At 37.2% G+C, this 23,056-nt stretch overlaps 1 protein-coding gene across 3 annotated transcripts in view; it reads left to right on the top strand.

Moving 5' to 3' along the window:
- slc12a5a (solute carrier family 12 member 5a) overlaps positions 1 to 23,056 on the top strand; it is a 135,989-nt gene that overhangs the window by 102,003 nt on the left and 10,930 nt on the right. For all 3 annotated transcript variants that reach the window (XM_017408677.3, XM_017408679.3, XM_017408680.3), the window contains 15 exons: positions 5,546 to 5,692; positions 14,394 to 14,448; positions 15,439 to 15,569; positions 17,659 to 17,906; positions 18,569 to 18,780; positions 18,911 to 19,078; positions 19,272 to 19,370; positions 20,215 to 20,272; positions 20,400 to 20,574; positions 20,658 to 20,776; positions 20,980 to 21,078; positions 21,197 to 21,316; positions 21,995 to 22,099; positions 22,440 to 22,608; positions 22,740 to 22,935. In XM_017408677.3, the coding sequence (XP_017264166.1) occupies positions 5,546 to 5,692; positions 14,394 to 14,448; positions 15,439 to 15,569; positions 17,659 to 17,906; positions 18,569 to 18,780; positions 18,911 to 19,078; positions 19,272 to 19,370; positions 20,215 to 20,272; positions 20,400 to 20,574; positions 20,658 to 20,776; positions 20,980 to 21,078; positions 21,197 to 21,316; positions 21,995 to 22,099; positions 22,440 to 22,608; positions 22,740 to 22,935 (2,101 nt within the window). The remainder of the gene's footprint in view (positions 1 to 5,545; positions 5,693 to 14,393; positions 14,449 to 15,438; positions 15,570 to 17,658; positions 17,907 to 18,568; positions 18,781 to 18,910; positions 19,079 to 19,271; positions 19,371 to 20,214; positions 20,273 to 20,399; positions 20,575 to 20,657; positions 20,777 to 20,979; positions 21,079 to 21,196; positions 21,317 to 21,994; positions 22,100 to 22,439; positions 22,609 to 22,739; positions 22,936 to 23,056) is intronic.

Here is a 23,056-nt window from a genome sequence, read left to right as displayed (position 1 = left end):
GACCTGTCAGCCAAGGCAGGTTGGCAGGTTTTACTTTTTGTTTCACTCTGTTCTTCAAACTCTGAAAGAGATTTGCTGGCCTCAGCAAGATCTCTGTAGGATGGAATGAAGGTTTGAATGCAAACTTCTCAACAAAGAATAAGAAAGGGAAGATAACAGTAATGCTTGATTTTATTCTTCGATGACAAATTATCTGGCATATAAATTTTCAGATTCATATCATACCCATCAACATTTATTATAACTAGACACAGGACCGGAAGCTGAAAGTTGAAGCCACAAAGAATTTTTTCACAAAACACGTTCAGGTTCAGTTTGTTACTTGAAACCTAAAAAAAAAGTGTCATGTCACGCTGTGATTGACAACGTGACAGCCTGTTCTAGTGGTGTGTCTAGCATACAGACTCTGGCTCCAAAACTACGACATGTCTGCACCCAAAAACTGATATTTTGGTTTTAGTTTTGAACAATGGAAGTTAATAGCGTTAATGATTTTATCTAAATAATTTTTTTACTCCCAAAACAAAGCTGAATGAATGTTTTAGTTAGGCTTGATATAAGTAGATATAAAAGAATTTAAAAAATGTTTTAAATGTTAAAAAAAAGATTTAAAATGTTTTTATATATATGATATATAGTTTGTCTCTAAATAAAATAAAATATTATTTATTATTGAGCTTTTCAACTTTCCCACTGACGTTTAAAACACAAAATCTTGTTTTTGTCTTTTGCTTTTGTTTGGTCTTCTAAAAGAACATTTAGGAAGCAAAACTGTTTGATTTGAGTTAGGATAAGATCAGAGTTTGGGTAAACACATGTTTAAAATCCCATTTTTAAATGTGATTAAAGTCAATAAGTTCAAGAGGTTTAGGAGACATTTTAGTTTGTGTCCTGGTCTGTAAACTTGATTGTATAGTAGAGAATACTAGGTCATAATAGCTAGGTTTAGCATAAAAATGTCTATTACACACATCAGAAAGCAGTCACTGAAATTAGGAATTCAATGAATCAGTGTTGTTCACTAACGTTCTGTACAACCTTATCAATTAAACTTTTCTTTTTTCTCTAGTCTCCTGTATAGATCTATTCCAGGTATTTCACTTTTGTTCTGAATTAGGTAGAAATTATCAAAAAATCAGCAGACATTTTAAACATAATGACATTTTGTGATTTTATTGGTCTTAAAAATTAGGAATGAACTTAGAACAGATATGGTCAGGAATAGACTTTGTGTTTGATTCTGTTTTCTCTGAGTGGCTGCAGAGCTGCAGAGGTGGAGACAGAGACAGGACCAGTGAAATGAGAAGTGTTTGGGCAGCAGGAGTCAGGCAGTTTCAAACAGGGCCAACAATGAATGTATTAAAAAGACTGTTTTTCATAAAGCACACCTGAGCCATTCGTTCGGTGAGCTGACTGGATGTCCCAGGGGGTCAGCAGGCAGCTGTTTCTTCCTAGTTCAGTGCTGCCACGCTGGCCTACCTGTAGCTCTGCAGCAGTTTGTGTTCCCTTTGCTCTCGGTGGCTCACTCTCCAGGGAAATCATCACACTGCTGGCTCTTAGCCCATTAAACAGCCTCTCATCTTGCATTTGAGTTAGTGTATGTGCGTGAACATGTGCGTTTATGAGAGCAGACGCTGGTCAGGTCTGCATTCCCTGTCCACAAACAAGCTAATGATACACAAATTGAATAAAAATAGAAAAGGGGGACTTTCAATAAGCTCCCAGCCTTTTCTAGCTGCCAGGTCAATAATTCAATGCATACACAACGGATCCATCTGTTTCAGGCTGTTTCTCAATATAAAGTCATTACTTGCATCCATTAGTTCACCAGATTTTTGTGTTTGAGTTCCCAGGTTTCAAACCCACAGAGGTGTTTTATCATGTTCAGGTTCTCACATCTGGTTTAAGCCCTCTGACTGTTTTTTATCTGTACATCTCATGTAACAACCAGGATTTCGAGCAGACAAACACCATGTTTCAAAGCTCGCCTATTGTTGTGTCTGGATTACAATTTATCACTCAGCTCCACAAGCACTCATACAGAGCAGCTCAACAGAGGAGGTTTGTGCTTCTCTATTGTGTTGGGAAGCAGGCAGGGAAAGTGACATTTTGCAGTTAGATGAGAGCTGTTGCCTACTTCAGTTTTGAGATTCTCTCATTGAGTAATATGAAGTATAAACCATTGTTTGTTTGTTTTTGGCTGTTAGACTAAATAATATTTGCATCCTTTTTAGGGCAGATAATTATAGTCTGCATTATTTTAAATTAGTTTTTTTATGGAAGAAGATTCTTTCAAGACAAAAATAGCATCACTAAACCTTTTCTGGAAAAAAAACTTTTTTGGTTTCTTGATTGCAACCACAATTTATTTTTGTAATAGTTGTAATAGTCTTTACTTTTTTAGAAATTATTCCAAAGGGTTAAACTAGTAGTAAAATAAAGAGGAAAATCTTTTATTTTATCTTGCACATATCAGAGTCAGAGTTAAAATAACCACATGCTCTTGAAGGCATTTAGTGTGCTAATGTAATCCACAGTTTTTACATGCACACAGGTTTTCCTTTAATAGCCTACCTGTTATATTACAAACTGACCTCAACCTGCTAACTGCAGCGGCAGCAGTTCTGGGTGAAACTACAAAGTGCTGAGACAGGGATACCTGTCTGCCTGCAACACCTGAGTGCTACCGTGTAGTACACACCAAGTCCCTGAAGGACCTGCCAATGGAAACTCACTCTTTTAATTACAGCATTGTTAGTGGGACATACAGAAAAATAATTTTCAATGTAAAAAATGTCTTTTTGCTGGTAGTCTTTTTTTATTACTGTACTCTAATAGGGAACAAAACAATCTACAAATATTTTAATTAAACTTGGATTAATGTTTGTGCCCCTGTTTTAAAGGTACTTGTTGCAAAGCATGAAATCAAAGATGAAAAAAGGTGGAAAAAAGGTAGTTCAGATGAACTATATCAGATGGTGCAGTGTGGAAGAGTTTACTCTAGTAGTTTTTTCAGATACATATTAATATACAATTCTAAAAAAAAAAGGGTCCACGTTCAATGAATATAAAGCACTTGACTGAATCGCCTCAAAATCATGTAGAAGCTTGAGACACGTGTGACACATTAGTTTACCTGTGTAGGTAAACAAATATGGCAACTCTTTCCATATCACATGTGATTATCACAGCCTGTTTCAAATTTTGCTTTAATTTTTTTTTCATTTAAAGACATTAATTATCAATAAGAGAAAAAAACTATTGCGCAGATTTTGTTTCTTACTTTATGAATTTTGTGTGTCCGGTCTTCATGACTTTTGAATAAGTACCTTTAATCTGAGGGGACCTCATTTTTAGAACATTTTTTTTTAATTATTTTCAAACAGTGGGATTATTGCCTGTTTTATGTTTTATTATTGATGACCCCTTTACCTATAAATAACTGAGAAAATACAGCTCAGCAGTGACGCTTGTATGACTTGTAACATAATATGCAGTGATAGCCTGGAGACTTGAAACACTCCATTAAAAGTAAACATTGCTCAGACAATAAAAAATGCCGTTGTACTGATGGAAACCTGTTCAAGGCTCGTGGGCTCAGAAAAAAAAAAAACAAAAAAAAAACATCATTAGGACCCTTGACAGCAGATGATGAAAAATCCTCTCTGTCACACACTGAAGGGCACAGTCATAGTGAGTCACTATCTGATTTACATACTGCAGACAAAAAGCAGAGTGTGTATATCATTGTCATATAGTGAGGGATGTGATGGAGATGAATAAGGCTGGCTCTCAGCTGCTCCCTTAAGCAGCCTGTGGAGGCCAAGACGTGGATCTTTGATTAAAGCACAGTGAGGCTGACGGCTCAGAGGTCTCCTACTGTGAGGATGTGGTTGTAGAAGAAGTGGATGAGTCGGTTAATTTTCAACCTTGTGGAAGAACAGTGCTGAAACCTTTGACTATATATATATTTAAGACCAAGTGTCCTTACCTTCTCTCATTGTTGGGAAATGAAGCCAGCAGGACTCTGTTAACGGGAGCAGCCATGTTGGATCTGTGCACTAAAGATGTGGGGCTTTAAGTCCCACCTGCTCCCCCACACACAATCATGGTGTCACATGACCTTTCTCATAAGCATGAAAGAACAAATTACAGCTAAACATATTAGAAAAAAAATATTTTTGAACATATAGCAGCAAAGTATGAACTAGGTGAGTCATCAAGAGTCAACACCTGGGAAAAAAATACCTGGGGTGTTTTTTTTTGTTTTTGTTTTTTTTTTACAAAGGCCAATGTTCTGTTCATTTGTGTGAAAGGGAAAGGACTTCAACTGGTTCTGGAACCAGCCTGCAGAAAAGATGATCTCATTCTGGCTTCAACTTCCAGGTTCCAGTTGGAGTTGTAGATAATTAGAGTCTATGGCTGAAAAACACTGAATTCAAAGAAAACTTGACAAATGTGTTGTGGCAAAATTAAACCATAACATAGGTGTCACTGACACAAGTAACACTAGCGGTAGCTTATTTCCTTATTATTAAAGAAAATAGTGGAAATTTTCTGTGTGGGAAGTGTTGCTGTTTGTCTTTATTTGAACACAGAGAAGCTGCAGGGAGGGCTGAGTTTTTCTGTGATGATGTACTCTCACTTGGTAAAATGGGTCAAGGCTGGATGTGGGCATAATTACCCATCTTTGACCGAGCTGTCCTTGAGCAGGAGATGAATATTACACTGTTATGTGCGAGGTCATCGCATCCGTCCTTTAGATTTAATGTACGCCATCACAAAGGAGCAGACGTACACGTGCAACAGGACATAATGATATAATGATGTATATAGAACAAGTATACACATTAATCACACAAGCTGTCAGGTGAAAGGAAAACTTACTTTTCAATAGAAAATGCAACAGCATCCATGTTTTAGCAACTGCCTTTAATAGAATTGCCTTGAAATGGAACCTGGTGCTCTACAAAGCTCCTCTTTATTTATTCACTGATCCACAGCAAAGACAACTCTTCAGCAAACACAAGCAGAACAAATCTATCACAAAAAAACTGACAGCAGAAAGAAATACAATAATTCAATCATCGGGTCGATTTGTCCCATGTTTACCCTCTGATCTCGAAGTTTTATTCATTTTGTAGACTACGAGTTTTTCTTTCAGACATCAATAAACACAAAAGCATTTTTTTCCCCAATGGCAGTAAGACCATCTGGGTTTTGTTTTTGTTGAGTTGCGAAGGTTCTTTTCAGTAGTATAAAAGAGATAAGACAGTCAAATTGTAGCAGATCTGCACAATCTGCTTCTCGGCATGTATAAGTGGTAAATGAGTTTTCACCGAGTCACATTTCTGCCAAAATGTAGCAGGAGTCACTCAGTTTGTGTTGCACATCTGGCGAGTCAGCCTTATGGCAATCTGACAAGTGACACCAAGCTAAAAGCTCTATTAGCGCTCTGAAACTCAAACATATGGAGAAACATGAGCTTGTACAAATCTATCCAACAATTAAATTTTTTTTTTTTTTTACTTAACCTTTTTCCTAGGCCCCCCAGCTCGGCACTCTGATGGGCGTCTATATGCCATGCATCCAGAACATCTTCGGAGTGATCCTTTTCCTCAGGATGACCTGGTTGGTGGGAATTGGAGGCGTCATTGGGACCTTCATCATCGTCTTCATGTGTTGTTCCACAGTGAGTATTTTACCTACTTTGTTTAGGACCTACCTTTTGTTTGTCTTGACACTCAAGATACTCCTATAATAAATAGTTTATTAAAATATTACAGCTTTACAGGGGGCATTAAAAATTCAGAAGCTGGTTCAGCAGAATGTATTGTGAAACTGTTGACAGTATATTTATATCATATCAAAAGTGATATAAATATATTCAATATATTTATATCATTGTAGTTGTCACTTCCAATAATCTTTTGGATTAGGCAACCATTGAGGAATAAACTTCATTTTGACTTTATAAATCTGATGCAGTACCTTGTTTCTTAGGAAGTTTAAGTCCCTAAATTAAACAGAAGTTTCTGCCTGTCGTTAAATCTTAAAATAGTTCTTTTCTTGTTGTTCTGTAGTTGATCAGACAGTTAAAATGACTTTAGCAACCTGTCCATGTTTTCACATAACTGTGAAATAAATATGTGAACACCAACTTCATAGGGAACTGTCAGCACTTTGTTCAAAAAACCTTTTGTTCTTTTTGTGTAAAAAATGGATTAAAAAGGAAAAATAGTCTGAACGGCTTTATAACAGGGAAAAATAAAGAAAGAGAAAAGGACTACAGCTGGTAAAGTACATCACAAAGATTTTAAAAACAGACATGTTAAAATATAATCAAAGCTGCATCTGAAAAACCACAAGGAATTAAATAATATGGTAGAGAAGCCTTTCAATTTGATCCAAAGGCCACAAAAGGGTTAAGAAAAATAAAATGTTGGTTTCACTGCACTCACGTGGTTTTTGCCAATAAAAACAAAACAAATAATTGTGTTCCAAAGCCGGTTACAGAAACAAAGAATAACTCAGGTGCCATAAAATCACCCTGTAAAACAATGAAATGGATGATGGCACACTGTGATGTTCTCTTGTTCCTATTATTGTCTGCACCACGGTTCTGTAGTCATGTGTCACAGTGACTCTGGACCTCGTCGTGGCCTCGAGATACGAATTACAACTGACACGGGGAATGATGGTGCTGCTGCTGTCGGTTTTCTGAGTAGTTTCTTCAAAAATTCCCGAGTTTGACTTGTTTGATACATTTTTGGTCTGTGAACATATATTGTGGCTCTTCCTTAGGAACCTAATCTATCCTGAATCGTGTGCAGAGGACCTCAACTCATTTCACTAAGTGCCTTTCTGTTGAAAACACAACAATATCTTGTATCAGAACTTCCTGTCAGGCATCAAGGCTAATTATAGACCCTTTCATAAGTTGTATAAATGATGATCCAGTGCCTGTTTAATTGTAAGTGGCAGTTTAATTTAAACAGTAAGGTCAATCACTTGTCAGAGCTGTTTTTTTCTGTTTAATCTGTTTTTTGCCACAGGTCTGTTTGTTGGTACATGTGTGTTTGTAGCACAACAAATTTTGTCTGGAACAGAGTCTATTTATGAAACGACACCCTTATATCTCAACCATGACAAAGTTGTCTACAAGGACCCATATTTCTGTATAAAAAATGTTTAAAAATAGCATAGAAAATGCATTGTTTTGTGATGGATTATTGTATATACTAGAAGAGAGATTTCTATGCAATCATCCAAAAATCATTATATATATAAAAAAAAAAAACTTAAATGGTAATCACTACTTCTTAAAGTCAACAAGTAATGGTAAAATTGGACCAAAACATCTTTTTTACTGTTATTGTCTTAATAATAGATATGACTTAAATCTAAGTGAATTACATTAATTATTCCTTCTGAGAGAATAGATTTTATGGCACTTCTGAAAAGGCCTGATCTCATTTTATGCTAAAAATAGTGTGAAAGCACAAAAAAAAGCCCTAAAGATCAAAGCTGGTTCCAACTCAGATTGACAGAAAGCCAACAAACACACACAGAAACACACTTTTATGCTTCATTTCCCTTCCTCGCATGCACACATTGGCGTTATAACATCTTTCCATGTACACACACACATTAAAGCCTCAAACACACACTCTTCCTCTCTCTTCAGTCTCTCACAAGCACACACTTCTTATCAGTCACACCGAGCTCATAGCAGAGCCCTGGGGCGATAAGCCTGAGCGTGAACAGTGTGTGAGAAACCCCCACCTCTCGTCTCCTGAGCTTCTTACATAACACACAACCGCCCAGACCTCCAGGGGTTGCCAGCAACACAAGGAAGGACTGTGTGTGTGTGGGGGGGGGGCATTCATGTGATTCCCACCTGCATGAAAGCCACAGGACTTGTGTAAAGGAATCACGGATGCTGCTGAGCTCGATAACAAAGAGCAAGACCCCATGTTTTATTAAATGATGGGATATCACTGATAGCCCACTTTTCATTAGACGCACATTCACAACTGTACGTATCTGCTGCTGCTGAATACTTACACTTTGATTTTACTGTCACGCAACCTTTTGACAGAACATTAAGAAGGCAAAGCTCTCTGGAAGACTCAGGAAATCTTTATTACATGAAGAGTGTGCCTCCATGTGGAACTGCTCTGACACTTTAAGCCATTTACCATGAAATTATAAACACAACCAGCCATTTTAACTGTCGATATACCGCAGATAGCTTTCCCCGAACCCTTACAGTCAAACATCTGCTGCGCGCGGTATTTTTATCGCACATTACGAATGCAGCCTCGTCAGGAAGACAAAGTGAGGTTTAATAATTCCCGATGGAAATTCATCAGTTGTTTGGCTGTCCTCATTACTCCCAGGTCCTGAATCTAAATGCTGCGGGAGGCAGGGTTGTCTGCCCTCCGTCGTGACTCATTTAAATGTTAAGGATGTGTTTCTCCCTCCATCTCATTCATTTTTTACTCTCATCTCTTTTGCTTCCTCAATTTCTCTGAGGCATTTTGTTTTTCATATCAGTGTTTCATTATTTTCCCCCCTTTATATTATTTTCTCCGTTTCACCATTTTGTTTTTACCTACAACCCATTTTTATTCTGTTCTGCTTTATTTGTTTGCCTCTTTCACACAACAGCATCTCGGTTCCGTTTGCTGTCTGTTTGCATTCTTGATTTGAGTCTAAAAGTAATAATTCTCTGCATCTCCTTCACCTGACACTTTTGCCTTCCTCTGCAGACCCTCCACAGGGATTCCACGTGATAAACAGCACACTGAAAATAGGCTTCTAATGTACCACTGCATGTGAATTGATAAATTTATACTTGGCAAAACGATAAATTTATACTTGGCAAAACCACAATGCTTTTGTGTGATGAAGCGTGCTAACAAAGCAAATTTTCAAGGCAGGAGCCTCTATTCCTTCCAAAACAATATTCTGCTAAACTCTGAGGTCAACAAGGCACATCAGTGCTTGCTTGAAGAAAACAGATCAAAAACATCCTTTATGGTCCGAATTAGAAAATATAAATGCCAGCTGAATTCTCTATTAAATTTAAATTTCCTAACACTGGTTTTTCTGTAAACATGATGGCTTAGATTAAAGTCAAGCTCTTCTCTCATTAAAAATACAATACCTCCTTTTTATTATATGTAGACTGCATGCTGTTGTACCTCATGTGGATGTGACAGATGGTAAAGCAGCATAATCTGACGTTGTCTGCTGGCTTTCTTCGAGGCCAGAGGGCCTGCGGGTTCAAATGAATTTGGAGGCACCGACTCCAGGTTTTATTGGGAGAGATAGCATTAGCAAACTGGAGTATGACCTACACTTTATCCCACAGACTCTGGGAGAAAAAAACAAAAAAACAACAACATAATTTTAGATTTCCTGCTTCGACTAAAAGTGGGACATAAAAACAGGCCACATGCTTTGGGTCAGTGGGAAAAATAGATGCTGCCGGTCCTGGCTGCTGCAGCAGAACCTTGCTGCTTTTTGTGGCAGTTCACCAATAGGCTGCTGATTTAAATATGACATCATACAGAAAATATGTATAAATCTGTCAAAAGAAATTTCATTTCAATCTTAAAAATATTTATTGTGCATCTTATTTTTATGCAGAGATTTATTGATTTCAGTACAGACTTTGCAGAACAGTCAAATGAGTGATATCTGATCATTTAAGTGTTTCAACTGATGGCGACTTTATATTCCTATCTGCTATGATGCCCAGAGGGTCGTATGAAATAAGTGATATGCTGCTGAAAGTAATAGTATAGTGATCAAATGGGAGTTCACAAAATAATAAAATTGTCTTCGCTGTCTGTAACTCAATGCCTTCTGGTCAGAACAAAAAATCATCAAGAATTACCCAGAGAATAAAAGTGAAGTTTTCTGTCTGACTGGAGGCAAGATGGTGAGTTTTGAGAGGTTAATGGTAATACTGGATCTGGCTGAAGATAAAAAATCTTGATACTTTACTGAAAAACTGATTAATCGAAAAGTAGTTTTGTAATGCAGACACATCTTTTTGTTTCTGCCTGTAACGTTTGTACAGATGTCTGTTCTGCCACAGCACGTGAAGCGCTTGTCAGTGATAATTCTGGCAGATGCACCATTAAAATTCCCAGTCATTTTCAAACCAGCGGGTCCTCGATTTCACACAGAGGTAGACAAACGCAGGAGTCTCATTTTCAGCCAAACACTGCTGTGACTACCAGCTGAAGTCACAACTGTCACTACCAAGGTTATCAGCTTTAGCGTCCTATGTAGCTAATTAAAGTTAGCACCAGCGCATAATTAGCTTGTAAAAATCAAACGGTTGAAAGAATACTATTAAAGGCTGCATAATTAATATACTGGTTAAAAAAAACACAACTAAAGCAACTAAAGTAATTAACTTCATCAGTTGATTGTAATAGGAGAAAAACTTTAGCAAAACACAGGTTTTGTTCTGCTGGCTAGCACTAATGATTTCCAGCCTTGTAATCTGTAGAGTTTAAAAAGTCAAATCAGGGTAAAACAATTAATTACAAACCAATCAACCACAAGATTAAAGCAACTAGAATGAAAAGTATAAATGAATGTTTTATTGGAAAATCATTTGGTCATATAGCATTATTGTTGATGCTTCTTAGAGATCTACCACCAATCAAAAAATACTATTGTTTCAAACTGTTGGGGTTTGAACCCCATAAAAGTGGGCTTTAAGATGATCTACAGAAATCAATTAAATGTTAAAAAATCATTTCTAAAATTCTATTATTGTCATAATTGTTAAAATGGTTAAAATTAGTAGTTCAATTGATTAAAAACTGTAGTTTGAATCTTGTTGAGAATATTTGTGTTCTTATTAAGTCCGTTAATCAGCTTACTAGTAATGTTTTTTTCTCTTTCTCTATAACCAATAATAGGTAGCGTCACATGTTTTACCCTTATCAAACGGGTCAGAAGATGAATTATTTGGAAGTCATTGTTCTAACCTATGTACATCACTTCATGGGGTTATTGGTGCTGAACTTGCTTTCAAGCTCACAAGTTTCTCATTTAATCATACGCACGATGCATCTTAACAAAGTTTGGCCTGTACAGACACATAAGCATGGCCCAAAAGATCTCCTGCCAGTGTCCCAGTACCAAACCACCAAACAGCCCCCGTGAAAGGTCTCAAGTCCATTTCTCATCAATCAGAGCTGTTTTCATCACACAAAGACTGTTCTGTTGTTTGCCTATATTTTTATACTGATGCAATCCAATATGCTTTATCATCTTTTAGGGAAATTTAACAAGCCCAAATGTTACAAAGAGGCATGCATTTTCAACATACTTCCTCCAGTGATTCATCTTTAGGTTGTATTAATTATTGTCAAGGTCAAATAAAAAATAAAAAAAAAACTCTGAATAGGTGGCTAACCTTCAAAACTGGTCCTTTGACAAGATATTTTAAGACCAATGAAACTACAAAATGAAACAAAACAAGAAAAAGAAAGTTAATTCAAGAAGAAGCAGGAAATACAAATTAATCACTGTAGTATTTAAAGACACCAACACACAAACTCAGACATAATTGTTATTATTTTAAAAAAGTTATATTGAAGACACAAATAAAGACATGTCCTGTTGACTTTGAGTTTAGCTTTACTAAAACATGAAATTTAGCAAACAGAATCCTATCAGTCCTATTATGTTATACTTGTTTGCATAAATCAAACAAGTCCATTTCTGACTTTTCTGTACAGTTGCGTGGCGACTCGGTGATTTGGTATGCGGCCGGCTACCTCTTTGAGGCTTCGGCCCACATCAGATAAAACACTTAAACAATTACTGTCTTATCTGCTGTGGTGGGAGAGGAGCTTGTGGCCTCATTATGACCAGATTAGACAGGGAATCAGTGATTCACTCACTCTTCAGTTCTTATTGTCAGCCCACCGGGCCCTCAGGTAACTCGAACCACATTACAGACTTCACAGAGAAAGAGCCGGTGACAGTCAAACATAAGCAATGAGGTGTCCAAAGTTTGAATCTGTAAGATTTATCTTGCTGTTTCTGAGAAAGAAACACAATAATATATGGTAATTATAAAAATAAAAATACTTAAAATAATGCTTACTTTTCATTTCTGGCTAAATGCAATTGTTTAAATGAAAATAACACTCAAACTGTTATATTTTAACAGTTCACCTTTAACCTGCATTTTTTTTAATCAACTGCTGCATATGCGTTGAAATTTGCAAGTATGAAAACTTTCATATCATTTAATTTAATAATAGATAAGATGAGTGTTAAAAAACCTTATAAACAGCATTATAGCAATATTTCACTAAACCTTAGGGTCCCTTCATGACACATTTCTCTGTGTTTTTAGAGGTTATTATTAAGAACTGTTGCTTATTTTAGCAGTTTTAAAACATATATCAGCTTTTTGTGCAATGGAAGGCTGTTATTGAGGATTTTGCATTTAATGACATTTCAGAAAGTACAATATTCTAACTTTCTCCTTGAATAAAAAGAATATGAAAAAATATAAAACATAAAAGGTTTATAGAGTGCTTATAGACCATTTATTGCTTTATTTCTTCCCCATGATAAGTGATCTACAAAACTGTTGGTGAGTTTGTTGTTAATTGCAAAGCAAAAAGCAATAACAAAAGTTTTGACTTCCCACTTGTGAGGAACAACGAATCCACCAGGATTTGGAGATTTTTAAACTAAGTATTGTGGTTGGTTGGTGTCAACCTAAGACCTAAGACTCCCAAATATATATATATATATATATATATATATATATATATATATATATATATATATATACAACTTTTTTCTTAACACGTCTCGTTTTTTTTTTAGAACCATGAAAAAAGCTTGAAAGTGGGAGTTGTTTTGGGAAAGAATACTGAAGTCTCCCAGCTTCCTGTCTCCTCCTCTTGCTGCTCTTTCTGTCTGTGCAACTCTCTTTCATGTGACGACAATGTAAGAAGGCGCTCAGAAAGTGAACAATGGCGTTTGAAAAGAATTATGAAATCTTAATGCAGTCTTTGTACTGTCAAATACACCACAATCCCTCTCTGAGTCTGTCTCTCACACAGCTTTTTACTCTTTTTTTTTTTTTTTTGGCTGTTCTTCGACTCACTGCACCCATCTCTGCCTCTCGTCTTCTGCAGGGCAGTGAGATCTGGCTGTCGGTTTTACGAGCGGCTCTGCTCAAGCGTGTCCTTACATTTCTTATGGTGTTTTTTTTTGCACTCAGTGCCAGACACACATTAGTGTTGTGATTAGTCGTCTGTATGTTCTTTGACAGCTGCTGAATGGACCTGCTGTAATATTATTTATCCAATCAACAAGCAGGAAGCTTTAGCATTTAGCATTGCTTTAAACTGTCATTGTACCCACGGGTACTTTCTGTTTGTAAAACTGACAACTTTTGGTTTAATTCTCAAAGTTACAATGATTTTTATCAAAAGGAGGACAGTGGTGATAGTGACCATCACCAATGCTTTTATAAAAATAATATATAAAAAAGCTAGGAAATGCATATTTCATGTTCAGTCTTACATACAGAAATTCCATAGATAACACTTTATGATTAAATATTGACATTTTTAAAACTTCCAGTGGTTTGTTTTGCATTTCCTGAACAGTGTGTTTTCTGTTTGAACACATATATTTTGTCTGAATCAATCTACTCAGATCGCTCTAATGATCCTTTCAACATCCTCATAAAGTCAAACATTTAATTTGTATTTTACTTTCATTCATGACAAAGACATTCACAAATAAAAAAGTAGCATTCTTAAAGGAATGCATATCACCCGCTTCCATGCATTTCAAAGATGATGCATGATCTGTTAGTGCTCGTAGTATGTATTGAGGATGACTCTCAGCTACTCCCACACAAAATTTTAGCTCAGTGTCGGCAAAAGTGATAATTTATAGACATTTTTGATGACTAAATGTGATTAGCTGTAGTGACAATCTTGAATCAGGGTGTCTCCAAAAGTGAATCAGGTGCATTCACTGACATTATGAACTTACCAACATTAGCATTTAGCTCTGTGTACTACTGCATCAACATACTGAGTCATAGAGTTTCTTGCAAAAGTGTAAAATATTAAATGTGTTGCTTACATGTGATTTGTGAACTTTATTACATCTACTGATGGAAAATAATACTATGCTTTGCAATACTGCACATCAAGTTTTAGTTCATCGATTGTAGAGAGGAAAAAAAAAACGATAAATGCTTCATGACTTTTTAAAAGTTGAAAAGATTAAAATAAAATCATCCACATTTTTTACTCAAAGAACATGCAGCGCCTGATAAATATGATCTGATTTGTTTCCACTCCCTCTCCTTACAGACCATGCTGACTGCCATCTCGATGAGTGCCATCGCTACCAATGGAGTAGTGCCAGGTGGGTGAGCAGACGCTGGTGCCGCACAGTCATCACTGTTTGATGCTGTCCGCTTCTACAATTTTCTTTTCACTGATTGCTTTTGGCAGATTGCTCTCAGCGCAGCTTGATATAACCAGAAACATTAAGCGCTTCGATCTAGGGGGGGTTGTGCACTTTAACTTTGTCGTTGCGCATTATTTACACAAAATAAATCATCAGAAAACGCCTGTCATTAAAATCTGAATTTGCGCGCCTGTATTTTAATGCAATGTAAACATTCGGTGCAGCTAAGTTTTGTGATGTGGGTTACATAGTAATGATGGTCTGCGTCTTAGCAGTTGCTGCGCTTACTTCAGGGGTCAGAGGAAATTACAGGCTTGTGGAGGAGCACGCATCTGCAATTATAACTGTCTGCATTATAGCTGGTAGCAGCCTTTATGCTGCCGCAAAGGGCTGATTAAAGTCTAATTATTTATGCTCAATTAATTAATTTACACATGGTGCCACACAAATACAAAAAGTACTGTGCTGAGATAAAACAATGCTTGTAACAGAATAGCAGTCATAATTAGTACTACTTGAAAGCAGTGGGAGACAGTTGTAAAACTGCACTAATGGTCTAGATTGTATAATTATTAATGTCACTTGTTTAAAAAATGGCAACTTTGTTTAAAATCTCGAAGTAAACTGACAGAAATGTAGTGATTTTATTGTTACAAACTTTTTTTAAAAATGCACTTACTACGCAACTACATTTTTGTCTCGTTTTGTATTCAAATTTAGTGTTACAAGAGATAAATCATTTATTCAAGATTTCTAAAATAATAATCATTAATAATTTGGGGCAGACCCAAAGACAAAGCAGATAAAGGTCCAACTTAAAAACTGATTGAAATGAACTTGAAAAATATAAAGTTTTATTATTTGCTGAAGAAGTTATATACAACTCAACATGCAAAAAGATTGTGAATTTCTGAATATTTGTATTATTCTTGTGTTTCTGCATAGCTGGGGGCTCCTACTACATGATTTCCCGTTCACTTGGCCCTGAGTTTGGGGGAGCAGTGGGGATTTGTTTCTACCTGGGAACCACCTACGCTGGAGCCATGTACATCTTAGGAGCCATCGAGCTTCTCCTGGTAAGAAACGTCTGCTGTGTTTCTGCCAATTCCTCTCTTTTCTTATTACTGCCTTTATCATCTAAACGTTTAATTTTAGCTATTATCTTTTTGTGCATTTGACAGTTTTAATTGGTGTAATAGTTAATATCACAGGAATGTGATGGATGTGTGTGCACACATGTGGGCTGTAAGTGGAATCTAGTTTATTCATCAAATCAGCACAGAAAGTCCCAATCGGTAGAAAATATGTTTAACTGGTTGAAAATTGGTACGATTCTGCATGTGTATTGCATAGTTCTTTCTTTAGGTTTTGTTTTGTTTGTGTTTGTGTGGGTGTGAGTGAAAAACAAAAACACAGTGGTACCTATTTTTTTTTTGTTAAATCAATTTAGTTGTTTTCTACAACAAACTGGACCTCTTTGAATTCTCCAACATTGACTTTACAAATTATTAAGCATCTTCCTTTATTGATTGCAACATCCTTTTCAGTTTATATGAATTTTAAATCAAAGTATATTGACAACACAGACAAAGGGTTTTGCACCATGTTGCTCTGAAACGTTACATTTTTAAAAAGCCACAAAACCACACACAGTCTGCACATAAATATTTAGAAATCTATCATTATTCTTCACTTACATTAAGTCTAAATGTGTTTTTTTAATCATTTTTAGAATGATTAATTTATTGTTTGTGTAGCAGATATCAGTTTGATTCTCCAACCCAAACAATAGAAACAGGAATATTTCAGTTGCAGCGTTCCTATAGCAACCACGATTGCTCGCTAATCTCATCCATGCTTGTCACTATTTTTGTTGCTCAGCAGCAGGAAGATGATCTCCTCATTTTTAATCCTGACCACAAATCTCTGAGTGGCTCAAATGTTCTAATCAGAGGAACAACTGTGCATGACCGGAGCGGGTCTGGGAGCAGCGCTGACCTGATTTTCAAAAGAAAAAAAAACTACAACCTTTGGCATAAAGTATCATATATGTGGCAGAATGTTGTTCTGTTTGAATTTCTGATATGAATGTAATCCCTGCAGTTAGTTTTGTGCTTGATAAAACCTCTTCTTTCCTGTTTTTTTTTTTTCCTCCTCTTTTTACTTTGTTCTTTTAATGTTCTCCTTCTGGTTTCTTCTAACGGTTATGCAGAGTTTGATCGTGCCTGGAGGTTAACATTGTCTTCTGGGTCAAAGCTGGCTTAGTTTCCATTGTAAAATGACAATCCCCACAGAATAGTGAGGAAGGGAGCTGCAAAGAGCTGATTTGAATATGTTTCATCCTTCCACCCAGGCCAAGAACACAAAACTGAAGCTGCTATTTTAGGAAGCATGAACAGTTCACAGAGAGGCAGGAGATTTGTTTGCCTGGTGATATGCTGTTATTAGCATCGGAGCAGCTTCTCCAGCCAAATGTCTGAACTGAGACACAGCTCATCGCCCGTACCACAACTCATGGTAGTTTTACGTGTTTGCGGTGGAAATACTGTTTGTTTGTTTGTTTTCATAAAGGCAGAAATCCCCAGGATTATGTAACAGCCTCGCAATGAATCATCTCAATCTGATGACGGATAGTGATGGAATAATTACGGGTTTACTGTTTTTTATATCATGATGCGTCTATTCTTAGATTAAGTAATAGTATAAGTGTATTAATGGCAGTTCATTTTAAACATTAATGGGATTTTTAAGTTCTCTAATTAGGATGAATAAAACAGTAGCTAGTGTGCTGCTTTCATCCGGTATAAAAGTCGTGATGATACTTCACGTTTCTCTACAGATGTCCTGTTCATCTCGTCCTTTTTCTGCCTCTTTCATCCTTTATCAATCTACATTTCTTCATCTATATTTTAACCCAGAGCAAGATTTATTAAATCCCACAATAAATATTGATCAAGCTGACCTAGACTAAATCCTGAAAATGGTCAAAATCCCCAGACGAGCAGGATAAAGTGAGAAGTGAATGAGTAACCCTGGCAGTCCCTAAACAACTCTCTCCAGGACACCCATGAGACAATACAAGATTTTTATGTGAAAAATGTTACTGTGTTTTCCCTAGTTTTCATTAGGGATAAATAATAACAGTAATTCATCCTTCTGCTTTAGATTTACATTGTCCCCAAAGCAGCCATCTTTCCACTCGAGGGTCTTGAGGGTGCTGAGGCGGAGGCTGCTCTGCTGAACAACATGCGCGTGTACGGCACCATCCTGCTGACCTCCATGGCCACGGTCGTGTTCGTTGGGGTAAAATACGTCAACAAGCTGGCTCTGGTGTTTCTGGCCTGTGTCATCCTCTCCATTCTGGCCGTTTATGCTGGAGTCGTCAAGACCGCCGTGGAACCACCTGATTTCCCGTGAGTGGTTGCAGCGAACACTTTACAGCAGAATACGACTTGATCCACTGAGCAGAACTATAACTTTCGGTGCAACACATTGGAGCATTTATAGAGCTCATGAGATGATAAAGGAAAACTAGCAAGTAAAGACAAGTGCAACTAATAAACCCGTTTTAAGCTTTGCACTGAACTTCATGGTTTTGTTTGAAAGGAATTACTTTTACAAACCCCCGTGTTTTTATTGGCTTCAGATTATGTATTAACATCCAGGATATTCTTATTTTATTGCTTTAAACTGAGCTAAAGTTGGATAAAAAGTATTTTTTTATAACTATGATAATGACATTATTGTGTAAATATCATGCCAGTAGTTTTATTTCTGCATGCAGGTTTAATGTGCTTTACACAGAAATATGCACATTGAAAAGCTTACAGATACGTGATTATTTATAACTCATATGTCTAGACTTATTTAACTTGCAGAATTCACTTCATCAGTCATGATTATTCCCCCTCTCAGAAGAAATATCTTTTAAAGCTCAAATTAAAGTATTCTTTTACCAACTACTTTCATTTTTATTAATCTGAATAAAAGACTTTAATCATAACGTGCGAGAGAATGAGATATTGTGACAACATATTGTAATTTCCCTGATATTTTGTTCTTGTCTTCCTTCCAGTGTGTGCATCTTAGGAAACCGCACTTTGGTGTGGAAGAACTTTGATATTTGTGCCAAGACCGTAGAGACAGCTAACGGGACAGTCACCACCCAGCTGTGGCACATGTTCTGTGATTCACCGTTCCTCAACGCGACCTGTGACAAATACTTTGCTACAAACAACGTGACTCAGATCCAGGGAATTCCTGGGATCACCAGTGGAGTCTTGAGTGGTTGGTGCAATTTGTATATTGTGTATATTGGATAAATATTTGGAATGAGAGCACTTGGCTTTTTTTTTTCAACTATTTTTCTCAGCTGACTTTACTTTATTGTTATTATTATTTACTTTTTTCCATTCAGATAATTTGTTTGGAAACTACTATGAAAAGGGGGACCTGATTTCTAAAGAAAGAGTGGAGTCAGTCGAAGACAGTGATGACCCTGTGACCAGTGCTAACCGCTACGTGTTAGCAGACATCACCAGCTTTTTTACGCTACTTGTTGGCATCTACTTCCCATCCGTGACAGGTGAGCATTGCTGTCTCAAACTGTTTTTATACTTTTGGTGTGTTCATTTTGTTGTTGCTTTTTAAACAGATTATGCTGTCTTTCTCAGACAGTAAATCTACAAGTGCTTAAGTCCATTTATTTATTTATTTTGTCTGTGTTTTGTGTAAAATATCAGACCTCATCAGTGCTCTCCTCTTGACTTTCCTCTCAGGAATCATGGCCGGATCCAACCGCTCTGGAGATCTGCGTGATGCCCAGAAGTCAATTCCCATTGGAACCATTGCAGCCATCACCACCACCTCCTTTGTCTGTATCCTTACATCACAGCTGACCACCACTGGACAATCAAATCTAAATTTAAGACACCTAAAAAAATTGAGGATGTTGAATTTTCAGGAATGTTAACGGACTGAACAATGCAGAAAGTTAAACTCTGACAGGATTTTTAATGATCTACTCCCTGCAGAGCCCCATAATTAAAGGTCAGCACTTTAAATTTGCAGAGGCCATTACTGCAAGGATACCAGTCTGATTTTGACACCATGTCCGAAGTCTACATGTATCAACTGAGGGATGACATTTGGCTTCTTTTTTTAGAATCACAAATGAAGAACTTCTAAATCAGTTTAGAACCAGTTTTTTTTTTATTTTTAGCTGACTTTTTTCCTTGCTTTATATTGTATATTTTTTGTGGATGTGTACATTTTTAAGTGGATTACTTTTATACATGCATGAAAATGAAAAGTATGTTGCACTGAAGCAAGCATCTTGAAATGCCCTCAGTATTTCTCTAAATAATCAGCTTGTAGTCTACACCAATTCGATTAGGACTTCTAATCTCATTATCTGGCTGCCTATGCAAGTGTAAGTTAATAAACCTGAAGGATATTTGCTATAATGTCACTGATCCCTGATATATCATTCTAAACAATATTGATCTCTGTCCTTTCTCTGCAACCAAAGTTAACTTGATTATCAGCAAATTAAATGCATCTTTATTGGGAAAGGTTTTTAATTTTTCTAATTGAGTCCTGTAAAATGTTAGACGTATCGTATCTTTAATATATATATCCACCATCTGACGTAAAAAAATAAAAAAGCATTTTAATTGTCTCTGTGCAATGATTTTACTTTCCTGATGGATAATTTCTCAGACATGTCCAGTGTGTTTCTGTTTGGAGCCTGCATTGAGGGGGTGGTCCTCAGGGACAAGTAAGTCCATCCCTGCAGCACCAAGGCAGCTCTTTGTCTCCATAAATGGGCTCAAACTGAACAATAAATGATTCCAACATGGATGCTGTTTGCAATTTTTTTAAATTCTACTCTTGATCTTTTTTAGGTTTGGAGAGGGGGTTCATGGGAATTTGGTAATTGGCACTTTAGCCTGGCCGTCACCGTGGGTGATTGTGATTGGCTCTTTCTTCTCCACATGCGGGGCGGGGCTCCAGAGTCTGACAGGAGCTCCCCGTCTCCTGCAGGCCATCGCCAAGGATGGCATCGTGCCCGCCCTTCGGGTCAGTCTGTGTTAAACATACTGGGAGAAAAAATGACTTTTAATTAGCAGTTGTGTTCATATTTTTTTCTGTTCATTCTCCAGATCTTTGGCCATGGAAAGGCCAATGGAGAACCCACGTGGTCCCTCCTGCTGACGGCTTTCATCTGTGAGAGCGGCATCCTCATTGCATCCCTGGATTCTGTGGCTCCTATCCTCTCCATGTGAGAACTTAAAAAATCTAATTAATTTTTATTTTTAACAAACAGCAGCATGAAAGTTCAGAGCAGTCAGTCCCCTGATATTTTCCTGATTGATAATGCCAAATTTTATGAGCTCAGTTTTTATCTTTTTAACGCAAAGGAACAAAGGACTTTTTTATAGTGGACTGCATTAGGTGTAAACTTTGTTTATATGTACCCTGCAGGTTCTTCTTGATGTGCTATATGTTTGTGAATCTGGCCTGTGCTGTCCAGACGCTGCTGAGGACTCCAAACTGGAGACCCCGCTTCAAGTTCTATCACTGGTCAGTTCACTGGTGACAAAATAATAAAAATAAAAAAATAAATTACAAAAAACAGCAGTTCAGTTCTTGTGCTTCAGATCAAACCTTTGTCTCTTTATATGCATTTACTCATCTGTAGGGCTCTGTCCTTCCTGGGGATGAGCTTGTGTCTCACTCTTATGTTCCTCTGCTCCTGGTACTACGCCATCGTCGCCATGGGGATTGCCGGCTCCATCTACAAGTATATTGAGTTTGCAGGGTGAGTGCGGCGCAACCTCAGGAGAGAGTGGCTGCTGTGGAGTTGCAAATTTGTGCTAAATTTTAAAAGGATGGTGCTTTCATGTTAATACAGCTTATTTTTGGTATTTATAGAAAAAAACTAGTATTTGGGGGTTTTTGTCAGTTCTTTTCATGAGAAAGTGTTAATTTAATTTTCCCAGGACTTGTTATTGTAATTTTTTATTTAAGTACAGTTGTTTTTGCACTCTAATTTAATGCCACCATCAACTTGGGATGCTATGAATCTGGAATATGAAGGATAAAGTATAATATGTGTATTGGAAACTAATTAATATTTCACTATTTTCAAAATTACAAAGAAATTGGGATTACCACAGTCCTACTTTAAACTGAGTTTTGCAAAAAAATGTTTTTCCTGATAAGAAGTTGTATCTGAGGAGTCTCTACCATCTTGATTCTGATTTTAATGCCTCAGATCCCAACTAAATAATTGATTTATGCTTAGCAGGAAGAAGCAGAGCAATTCACACTGTTTTGATTTTGTTAACTTTGATATCTATGATAAAGTATCTAATTGTTGTGTGAAAGTGGATTTATTTCAGTGATCTGACTTTATTATTTTTATTTTCTTAATTCAGAATGAAGTGGCAAAGTGACCACTCATGTTTTGACAGATAAATATTGTGTGTGTTCACAGTGCGGAGAAAGAATGGGGCGATGGGATCCGTGGTCTGTCTCTGAGCGCTGCACGCTACGCTCTCATGCGGCTGGAGGAAGGACCCCCTCACACCAAGAACTGGAGGTAAGACACACACTCACACACAAACACACACTGTGTTGTTTTATCATGTTTCTAATTAACATAGAAATTAACAGCATGTCTGTGCATGTTCAGTCGTTCCCTGGTCACGCCTGTCAAACATCAGGAAGCGTTTGTGAATTCATTTTAACACATGAATCATTCATGTCATTTTGTTGTCTGTTTTTTTTTTTCTTTACTAATAAGTACTTTAGTTTTGCCAATTTATCTATTTTCTTTTTTTTTATTTTACTTTTGGTTACTTTCAGTGCTCTTTTTTTATCTTTATTTCCTTTTTCCCTGCCCTGTATTTCAGTCGTTCTCTGTTCTCCGCTCCTTTCAGGCCACAGCTGTTGGTGCTGGTTAGCACAGATGCAGAGCAGAATGTGGAGCAGCCTCGTCTTCTGTCTCTGACCAACCAGCTGAAGGCCGGCAAAGGTCTAACCATCGTCGGGACAGCTCTAGCAGGCACCTACCTGGCAAACCATGAACAGGCTCAGCGTGCAGAGCAGGCAGGGGGCCTCTTTCATTTTAAAAACAGTCTGCCAATTCTGAACAAGAGGATTAATCAAATCCAGTTATTCTGTGCATTATGTAAATATCATTTTAGTTGAAGTATTGTTGTCTTTGTTTTGTTTTCCAGGCACTGCGTAAATTGATGGAGACTGAGAAGGTGAAAGGCTTCTGTCAGGTGACCGTGTCCTCAAACCTCCACGATGCTACGTCCCACCTGCTCCAGGCCAGCGGGCTGGGAGGCCTGAAACATAACGCTGTCCTGGTGTCCTGGCCACGCAACTGGAAGCAGGCAGACGACCACCAAATATGGAGGAATTTTATTGGTGGGTTTCTGGGAAAGAAATTTATCACATCTAAAAAAAGAATGAAAAGGCTTTGGCTGTGCCTAAATCCTGCCTTAGGCAGTGTTTTCATGTAAACTGGTGGGATGTTGCTGAAAGGCAC

Source organism: Kryptolebias marmoratus, linkage group LG4 (assembly GCF_001649575.2).
Source record: "Kryptolebias marmoratus isolate JLee-2015 linkage group LG4, ASM164957v2, whole genome shotgun sequence".
Taxonomy (NCBI): Eukaryota; Metazoa; Chordata; class Actinopteri; order Cyprinodontiformes; family Rivulidae; genus Kryptolebias; species Kryptolebias marmoratus.
The sequence above is the reverse complement of the archived record's forward strand: the minus strand, read 5'-3'. Positions and strand labels throughout refer to the sequence as shown.